Below are 10,572 nucleotides of genomic sequence, written 5' to 3'. Positions count from 1 at the left end.
AAACTCATGAATGTTACTCAAAAAATTGATGAATATCAAACTATAAATTTGATTTTGAGACCTGTCCTATTTTCTTGCTCATCTTATCTTTAAAATTATAGCACTCTTTGAAAAATCTGGATTCCCTAGTAAATCTGGGCCTTTTGACCAAAAATATCTGGGCCTTGGGCCCTCAATGTAACTAAAAGATAAAGTTAAAAGAAAATTCATAATTAAAAGCTTTTATTTTATTATTTTCATAATAAGACTACAATGTGTTTTTTCCAAAAAAAGAAAGAAAAGAAAGTTTATTTTTTAAAATTTTTAATTAGACGAGGACGTTCTGGAGTAAGAGATGGAAACATACAAAAGCGTTTTCAATATCTCATGAACATCTCCTACTCTGTTTCCTCCGCCGTTTACAAGCCGCCAACCCCACTTTCAGAATCGCCCTTCTTTCGCAGAAATGGCAGAAAACTCGGAGATTGTAAGCAAAGAAGAAGATCCTAAAGGACCCAAAAACTTATTCTCACTGTTTCCCAAGTTCAAGCTTCAATTTCCATTCTTGAAGCAAGAACCAAAAGCAGGCGTGGCTGTTGAAGATGAACCGAGGAAAGCAGTAGCTGGTGATGAAGGACTTGAAAGTAAGACTCAGAAACCGGACATTGTGAGGTTCCCAAAAACGCAACTTGTTGTTCCTCCTCCTGTGGCGGTTGAGAATGAAGAGCCTTCAACTAAGACTTCCAATCCTATTATACTCTGGCAGGCATGGTTTTTTGAACTTTATGTATTTATTTTTTCTGATTTACATGAATTTATGTTGGGTATTGAGAATAAATGGAGGGAATGAAGAAAGAAAATGAAACCTTGTGTGTTATGTTGTTTGGTTTAGAATTAGTTGTATTTGAAATATGGGTTTTCATTCATGATGTATGTAAGTTGGGTTTCATGCATCCTCTTAGGTGAAGATAAAAGTTTTCTTAAGGAAAGGTATTTTGAAGAAAATAAATTTTGGGTACGAACAAATATCATATCATGTTGTGTGGACAGAAATCTATTAGAAAAAAAAAAGTATTTTGTTTGAACTTTTGATTACAAAAAACCAAAATTGGAATAGGAAGGGGCCAAGTATAGGAGTAACACTTAAAGAAAGGGGTTTTGGGCACCCAACTTGGGATTCACAACCCTTTATCAAAGTTTGCATTGCTTCCCCCAAAAAGGGGTAAAAAAAAGAAGTCAAACAGAAGGTTCTTAATTTTGTTTGTACCATGAAGCCTATAGACTCACCTTGCTATTTATTTCATTATTGCTTGATTATAGTCCACTGAAACGTTGAGAACAGCAAGATGCTTGTAATAGAGAGCAGTCTATATATGCTTAAGTGGTTAAGTAGCCTAGCTTAGTAAACATATGGACTATGGGATTTGGAGGAAGTACAGCAAGGATGAGGAGATCTGTTTACTTAACAGCGTATTGATATTATGAGATTTTGTTTTGAAGATTGGTGATGACAAAGTTATGCCAATGTCAAATGATGATTATTTTAGCACAGTGGTGGAAATTCCCAAGTTGGTTCCTTAGGTATGGTTGAAAGAGTGTGTAGGGGAAGTTGTCATTGAGATGTAGGCGGGGTGATGAATATCAAGTATAATTCACTAGATAAGAAATTACATAGTTATGTTGGTCAATATATGGGTTGGCCAATATGTAAGGTACTTATCTGCTATTTTTGGTGCCTTATTAGTGGATGGAGATATGTTGCTAAGAGTTTGAATGATTTATGTTGAACAAGACACTTCCTTCAACCTAACATTTCAGTATCTTATGGAATGTAATTAACTAAGTTTATGGTTTAATTATTTCGCTTGTAAGGCAACAGGACTTGGAACATCAGTTTGGTAACGGTTTGATACTTGTTGACTGGATGAGCTTTGCATCTCATGTGAGACACCTGGTTCTATGTTCATGGTCAGCTGAATCTTTAGATATTTTAGTAAAGCCCCATTAGTGGCACTGATTTCAAAGCTCTAAGAAAGGTGGTTAGGATTTCATTGTTTTGACTTTGTTTCTTTATAAAAAATAAAAAAAAAGATTTCTTTGTTTTGATAAAAAAAAGAAAAAAAGAAAAAAAGAAGATGCATATTTCATTTTTCAAGGAAGCACATGAATCAAACAAAGAACAGTGGAATAGTTGAGGAGATGGGATAGGCCACTAGCCCTGCTCTCCACCATCTCCTTCAGTTCGCTTGTGTTCGTATTGTATACCTGTACTCATTGAGGCGGGAGGCTGAAAGTTAATACCATGTGGATCCTTGTCTTCTCCTGTTGTGATGAAATTATCGGAGCTCGCTATGAAGTTCCGACTTTGTGGCTTTCTAGTATCCAAACTTGCACTTAAGTTCAGATTATGCAACAGCATGCTAATAGTCAATCCATTAGCGGCTAAGTTCATCGGCTTTCTGTCCGTTATTTGTCTCAATGAGCTATTTTCTTTCTTCTCCAGCATGTTTCATTTAGCTTTTTTTCCCTGTTAATTTGAATATTTTCTGTTCTCAGTACACATTCATTAGCCTCCTCATAGTTGTACTGATCACCCATTTGTTTTTGGGCACATCTCATATCAAATTTCACTCATTATGATAAACTGATACTTGAATTAAACGAGGGAAATTAGATAGGACCGCAACTTTTCCAGGCTGTCTATATAGGTGCAAACCATGCATTTTGGGGGTTTAAATATCATGTTGAAGGCCATATCTTGTATACAGAATAACATGTTTGTTAAATTTTGAGTTAAAGATTATGAATAAGAGGGGGTATGGGTGGGCTGTGGAATACCTACATATTTGAGACTTTGGGGTTGTGTTTGGCAGTCATCTGAATATTTAGTAAGGACAGTAATTGTTTGGTTGATTATATTAGCCATTGTGTTGGCTTTTCATTATTTTTTTGGTACAGGTTGGTTTTTTTTTAAATAATCAATGTCGACTTTGTACTCTTTTCTAATGTTTTTAATTGGCAGTTTTTCAGCTTTCCCAATGAATTTTCAACTACTTTAGCACTGTGCTTGTTTGTGGGTACTGTGGCCAGATGGTTGAGGTTTCAGTACACTTTGTTTCAGATATGGAAGAAAAACTTAGCTGGAACTGGTGGTATATGCACAGGTTGTATTTTTCTCTCCCCGCTTGGAGAGTGAAAGACAACTGATTTATACAACCTTTTCATGCAAGTTTTTCTCCAGTTGCGAATATGAACAGACACTAAAGGAAAATAAAGCTGGATGTCCTTCAAATTTAAGTTTTACTTATTTCCTTTAATTATTTAGTAATTTTACTTTGCCTACTTTCAGGTTTACGCTATTGGGGGGTTTCTGGTTTTGAGGTGGATCTGGGCAAGATGGAACGAAAGAAGGGATCGAAAGGAGGGGTCTTCTGATGATGAACAATCTTCTCCTGATGATGAACGATCTTCTCCTGATGAATAGGTTTTTCATATGCCATAGTTAACCCTTGAAATATGGAACATCGATAATGCACGTTACTTTCTGGATTCCTTTTGTAAGAAAATCAGTCCATCAAAACATCAGTGTGCTTAGTAAAGAAAGTGGCTTTCCTTTTGATTTCCTCTATTCATTTTGTCACTACTAGTTATTAGATTAAATTGCTCTTTTGATTTGGTTCCCTTTGATTGCTTATGGGTTACACATCTCATGGATGTGATTAGTTGTGCTGCACAAACTAGATTTAGCTTTCTGATACAAAAATCTTGGACACCTCTTAACAATCTACTTTGATAAATTGGATCAAGATATACATGTACCAAGAAAAGCCGGACAAAACTACCATTCGAGTGGCGAAACAATGCATTTGCAGCCTAATTTTGAGGACATCTGCATCCCAAATTAAGATGAACAATGAAGCTTGTTAAAGTTTCTTGATACCATAATTAATGATATCTGAACGTGATCTATTACCCAATTTTTATACCAAAATCCTTATCATGATACAAGGAGGAATGCCAATTTGATGAGTTCTAACTTCTAACCAGAAGTGCTTTTAACTGCGTTTGACAAAATCATTTAGATATGTAATTATGGTTCATAATAGCGATTTATGAATGCTTTTCTATGAAGCACTTAAAGTCTGTCTAACAAAAATTTCGACGTTTCTTATAATAAAAGTGTTCACAACAAAAACGTTTATGAGCAAAAGTGTTTTCTATAGAAGTAGTCCCAAATGAGACTGTAGACCAAAACTTTGTACTCGAAGGACATAAACTATCACATCTCAGGATCAGCTCCACTGTAGCACGATATTGTCCATTTTGGGCCCCCCTCTCTGCCCTCACGGTTTTGTTTCTGGGAACTCACGAGCAACTTCCCAGTGGGTATCCCATCCTGAGATTGCTCTAGCCCCAACTCGCTTAACTTCGGAGTTCCCATGACTCCGAAACCAGTGAGCTCCCAAAAGGCCTCGTGCTAGATGGAGACGGGCATGTACATATAAGGCACATCATCCCCTCTCCGTTGGTCGATGTGGGATCTTACATAAACACCACCCCTCTCCCCCCCCCCCAAAAAAAATCCCCCAATCTTTTTGACTTCACCATCCTCAATTTTTTTTTTTATAGGCAAAATTGTAGCAAAAGTCCTTGGACTAAGACCGAACTTTACTTTTCGACCCTCATATTACTAAATTGTTATAGTGGTACTTTAATTATGCCTCCACTTTCAGAAAATCGTCCTTTCTGTCATCTCAGTCAACTTTTCCGTTAAAAATGAGGGCATATTTGTCTTTTCATTAATTTTAAATTGATTAAAATGTTAAATTTAAAATAAATAAATAAAAACTCTCTCTCTCTCCCCACCGATTTCTTCTCCCCCCATTCCCCATGACCACCACCCGCCCTAGCCCGCAACTACAGAAAAGAGAAAACAAAAAAAATCATCCACAAAATCCAGAACCCTAACAACTACTAGAACCCTAGCAACTACAGGAAAGAGAAAAAAATTCATCCACTGAGGCTTGTTTTTTTATTTAATTTCTTTCTTTTGTTGTTTGGTTTTATTGGAGGATTTGGGTCTGATGTGTGTTATCTCATCAAATAGATGGGTGTGGGGGAGAGAGACTTGGAGCCAAGATTCCAAATCTAAAGGAGAAATTGGTGGGGGTCTAATGTGGGTTATTGGGTGGGAGAAGAAATTGGTGGGGTTTGGGGGAGAAGAAATTGGGGCTGGGGAGAAGAAATCTGGGTGTATGGAGGGGTAAGAAGAAATGAGAGAGAGAGAAATGAGATTTATTTTTCAAATTTTTTGTGTGAAAAGACATTTTTGCCCATGCTAAGTAGGACTTGTCTATGCCATGTCATCATTTTTAACGGAAAAGTTGACTGAAATGACGGAAATGACGATTTCTGAAAGTAGAGGCATAATAAGTACCATCGTAACAATTTAGCAATATGAGGGATGAAAAGTAGTCTTAGTCCATGGACCATTGCTACAATTTAGCCTTTATTTTAAGTTTTTAATTTTATTTTCAAATTGAATTATGAAATATTGATTATCAATTTAATATGTTCATATCTTAATTTTAATTTTGTTAATTAAAAAGTCTTGTTTTAAGTTTTTTATTTGAACTGAATTTTTTAAAATTTTAAATTATTGAGCTTTTTTTTCATATCAATTTCGATTTCATAATTTTTGTAATGAAATTTGACTGATGAACCAATTTGACTAATTGGACACATGGGGACCTAATTTCCCGAATCAATAGCACATAAATTGACGAATTTGATGGATTATTTTGGTGAAGGGAGTATTTTTACACATCACTTTAACTTTAGGTGTACCATTATTATCAAGTGCAAAGAGAAAAATCATTGTTCTCCTTTATATTTTTCAATTTTCTTATTTCGGTATAAAAATAAAAATAAAAATAAAAGTTAAGAAAAAAAAACCGGAAAAATTCTGTAGAGCAAATGAATAGAGACGTGTTGGTGGTAGTCCAAGTGTAAATGTGTAACCAGACGTTTGGCGTAGCTGACGGAACCGTTACGACTGATGACAACACCACAATCTCACAAGTTCCCGAATCCCTAACCCTTCTGTTTCCGTCTCCAACGTTCCGTCACTTAACCTCAAACGCCGTCGTCTCCTTCCTTCCATTCTCCTCAACCTCAAACGCTAACCCTAATGGCTTCCTCCGACGATTTCTCTCTGATCGACTCCTCCTCTCACCTCCACGCGCCGCCGCGCCCCCGTGACACAATCGACTCCACCACCACCGCCAACAACGGCGATTTCTTCCCCCGACCCTTCCCCGACGACCCGGACCGGAGTCCGAACCCGACACGAACCCCCAACACTAAACGGAGCTCTTACTACTACAAAAAGCTCAAACCCTCCTCCGCAAACCCTAACCCTACCACCAGCACTACCGAAGCCGAGTCCTCCAGCGGACCGGAAACGGCGTCGCAGCGGGGTGACTATCGGAAGGACCGTGAGGAGTGGAGCGACACGGCCATCGCGTGTCTTCTAGAAGCTTTCACTGAGAAATTCAATCAGCTGAACAGGGGAAACCTGAGAGGGAGGGACTGGGAGGAGGTGGCTGAGATGGTCAGCGAGCGATGTGGGACTGGTGGTGGTAATAAGTCAACGTACAAGACCGTAGAGCAGTGCAAGAATAAGATTGACAATTTGAAGAAAAGGTACAAGGTGGAGCTGCAGAGGATCACTAGTAGTGGGTTGGGGGCCAGTCATTGGCATTGGTTCAAGAAGCTTGAGGTCATTCTGGGGAGTTCTCTTGTGCCTAAAGGTGGCGGTGGTTCGGATGAGGAACGCAGCAGCGGCAGAGCCAATTCTAATGTGGCTAAGCAGCCTAAGAGGTATGGTAAATTGTAGTAATAAATTTGGTATAAGTTTGTTGATGAATTGATTGTTTTGGTTTGCTGGGGTTGTGATTTTGTGTGAATTATGAAACGGGGTTTGTGAATTTTTATGTGGTTTTAAGACTCGGCAAGTGAGAAATGAAATTTCAAGTCAGTTGGCAATATAAGAGTGAAACTGCTTGAACTTGTTTCTGTAGTTATCCTTTTGGGCCATTTGACTGAATAAAGTGCGCCCTTTGGACTAGAGTTAATGGCATTGCTTTCATGTTTCGGTGTTTTTACTGGTTGAAGACAACAATGGGCTACTTTATAGGTTTTCTTGCTCAAATGAGTGAAATCGGCTAGTTGGGTGTGTTTGATTAGTGATTATTGGTTTTCTTCTCCCAAACAAAACATCTTTATGGAGTGCCAGATATTTCTATTGGCAGATACACGCCTGGCAGCACTGGATTTACAAACAACCTGAAATCCAAATCGATGCCAAATGTAAAATGGAAAAGAGTAATGCTTAAAATTAGTGGTGCTGCATTAGCTGGGGACTGCCAGAGCATCGACCCCAAGGTGCAAGCTTTAGCTGACAGGTTATTGATGTTTGATCAAGTGTGCTGAATAAATAGGCTGAGCTGCTTCTTTCTGTCGTTAGGTAGCAACGCAGATTGCTGAGGAAGTGGCAAGAGCTTGCCGTCTGGGGGTGGAGGTGTTTCCTGAACTTGCATTTCTTTTTTAACAATAGTTTTTACTTCCATTCCTTCATAATATTTGTGTTTTTTCTCCTAACTTAAATTCTTTGAATTCTATTCTTTGTAAAGGTAGCAATCGTTGTTGGAGGCTGTAATTTCTTTTGTGGAGACACATGGGTGTCTTCTACTGGATTGGATAGATCTACAGCATACCAAATTGGGTAATGTCCAATGTTTTGACTGTAATTGCAATTATAATCTGGTGTCCACTACTTTTGTTCAATTATATGGCTTGGATATCATCGTGATTGTGTTCAAATGGTCAATGAGCAACATCAAATTGGGTAATGCCCAATGTTTTGAACTGTAATTGCAGTTTTTTTCTGGTGCCTTCTACTTTTGTTCAAATTATGTTCAAATGGTCATTCTCCTTTATCAAAACTAGTTTTGGGTACTTAAAGGGGGCCCCTTTTGATTTAAGCATGTCTGGATGTTTTGTGTAGCATGTATATGCTTTATTTAGTGGCCTTGTGGGTTGTTAGACTTGGATAGAAAATTGCAGGGATTTTTAGAATTAGCTAGATTTTGCATATGCTGCCTGTCTGGGTGTAAAGTAATGTGGGTATCACTAAAATATTTTAGGCTTATCCCTTTGTTTGCTTCAGTCGATAAAAAGAAAATCCTTTCCTTGCTTACATCTTTGCATTTATATCTTAACTTCTTTTAAAAGAATGGAATAAGCAATCAATACACTTATCCTAAACTTTTGATTGGTAGAAGCATACTGATGTTTTGACGTTGATTTCTTACCAGTATGATGGCAACAGTCATGAATTCTGTACTTCTTCAATCAGCTTTAGAGAAGGTAGGTGTTCAGGCACGTGTCCAAACAGCATTAACAATGCCAGAGGTTTCTGAGCCATATAACAGGCTTCGAGCCATACGACATCTTGAGAAAGGCAGAGTTGTTATATTTGGTGGAATTGGTGCTGGCACTGGAAATTATCTCTTCACCACTGATATTGCAGCAGCCTTGCGAGCTTCTGAGCGTGAGATTCTACCATGTCCCCTATATGTTTTGTTTCTAATATACTTTTTTTTTCTCTATGCTTCTTGTTCCTTTCTCTTTCTGTTCCATATGGTGTACATATATGTTTTCTGGTTCAGTTAATGCAGAGGCAGTTCTTAAGGGTACAAACTTTAATGGCATATACGAGTGTCATTCTGGTAGCAACAGTGTCACTGTTGATCATACTTGCTATAGGGAGGTTGTTTCTAGAGGCATTACCTCTGTGGACGTCATGGCATTAACATACTGTGAAGAGAATGGAATTCCTGGTTGGTCTCATTCCTTTCCTACTTGCACAAATGTTAAACCCTCATTTTTACTAAGAATAAATGTGCTTTGTCTGTAGTTGTAATTTTCAATTTGCTGGAACCTGGAAATATTTCCAGAGCTTTATGTGGAGACCAAGTTGGAACTTTGATTGATCAGGCAGGAAGGATTAGCTAATGCATATGGAGCAATCCGTTCCGATGTTTTGAAGTGTGGTTTAAGTTTCTATGAAGTACCACTGGTCCTGAAAAGGATGTCGGATTTTCTGTTTCAGTGGCTCCCCTTGCATTCGCATGACTGTAATTTCCCTCAGAAAACCTCAGTCTCTGTGAGAGAGAGCGCGAAAGCAGACGAGTTAAGGCAGTTGGTTCATTGTAAATGTTAACAATTGTGTATTAAGAAAGCAGAGGAAGCAGCTGGGTTAGGCAGTTGGTTCATTGTAATTGTAAAATGTAAAACGGTTGTGTAATAAGAAAACAAAGGAAGAAGGCGGATTAATGCCTATGTAAAGCTCCCAACCGTAGGAAATTTATGAATTATTATTAGTTCACAGTTCATCCATTTTTTCGGCTCCCATCTCCTAACCATTAAGTTCACCTTTTCTTTTTTATTTATTTATTTTTCTCTCTTTTCCCTGAGCTTGTAATTCTTTTAAGCTTCTTTACTGCTAGTCCTGTTGTAACCACTGAGTTACAATAAAAATGTAAAATCCCAAATATTTGGCTGCAGCCCTTCTTTTCGTGTAAAATTTTGACTGATTATTATACAATTTTCTTATGTTCAATTGTAATTGTTGCCTGACAATTTTGCAGTATTTATACAACCAAATGTTTAATTAGTTGAAGCGAATTAAAGGATTAATAATGGAGCATTTCTTTTATATACTTGATTTACCAGTTGCCCTTCATTTATTTAAAGAACGTAGCTTGGCTTCTTAAAACTGAGGATGAATTTCTTGCAATTGTTGGTGTATTTCCAAAATGGATGGCAGTCACTACTACCTTACAAGGCAGGGTTTGCATGCACCCAGGGGCGTTTCTATGTTAAGGGCAGGCTGGGCAGCTGCCCAACCCAATTTTTTCCAAAAAAAGATATTGAATGGCTAGCTTCTCTCCTCTTGTCTTGTCGACAACAACTTCTCCTCTTCTCTGCAGCAACTTCTCATCTACTTCTCTTGATATATAGACATCAACTTCTCCTCTTGTTAGCAATAATTTCTCTTTTTGGAAACAATTATTCTTCTCATTCTCTCTTTTTTAATTATCTTATGCATCTTTAATTTGAAATTGAGTATTCTAGGGTTTAGGAATGAATTAAAAATTGGGAATTTTGTTGAAATTAATTAGGGCTTTGATTTTAGGAATTTTGTTGAGATGTTTGATTTGTTGTTGATATTTTTGAGTTGTTTGATTAAATGCATTAATGCTATTTTGAGAATTTGTTTGTTTTTGTTGAGATGCTGATTTCTCTTCTTGGCAAAATCTTCCTGAATCTCCCATTGTTAAGCCTCAAGTTGAAAGAGTTGAGAATCAAAGAGTCGATAATGATCAAGATTTTAATATTAGTATCTCAAATGTGATCCAGGATTACGTTGTCTAGTTTTAATTATCTCAAGTGTGATCCAGGATTACGTTGTCAAGTTTTAATTATATCTCAAGTGGAGTTGAGAATCTCCACTCATACCGTCATTGG

At 37.4% G+C, this 10,572-nt stretch overlaps 2 protein-coding genes across 2 annotated transcripts; both read left to right on the top strand.

Annotated features, from left to right (window-relative positions):
- The first annotated feature begins 302 nt into the window (after positions 1-302).
- On the top strand, positions 303-3,607 carry LOC110763281 (uncharacterized). The gene is made up of 2 exons (XM_021966035.2): positions 303-745; positions 3,329-3,607. Exons 1-2 carry the CDS (start codon positions 446-448, stop codon positions 3,461-3,463), a joined length of 435 nt encoding a protein of 144 aa, XP_021821727.1. The 5' UTR covers positions 303-445; the 3' UTR covers positions 3,464-3,607.
- Positions 3,608-5,977: 2,370 nt separating this feature from the next.
- On the top strand, positions 5,978-9,441 carry LOC110763285 (uncharacterized). The gene is made up of 7 exons (XM_021966037.2): positions 5,978-6,861; positions 7,293-7,425; positions 7,508-7,561; positions 7,674-7,765; positions 8,358-8,593; positions 8,712-8,882; positions 8,960-9,441. The coding sequence occupies exons 1-7, from the start codon at positions 6,170-6,172 to the stop codon at positions 9,055-9,057; spliced, it is 1,476 nt and encodes a 491-aa protein (XP_021821729.1). The 5' UTR covers positions 5,978-6,169; the 3' UTR covers positions 9,058-9,441.
- Positions 9,442-10,572: the final 1,131 nt, after the last annotated feature.

This window comes from Prunus avium, chromosome 2, assembly GCF_965620075.1.
Source record: "Prunus avium chromosome 2, drPruAviu1.hap1.1, whole genome shotgun sequence".
Classification (NCBI taxonomy): Eukaryota; Viridiplantae; Streptophyta; class Magnoliopsida; order Rosales; family Rosaceae; genus Prunus; species Prunus avium.
Note: the sequence above shows the minus strand (reverse complement) of the source record. Positions and strands in the feature narration are given on the sequence as shown.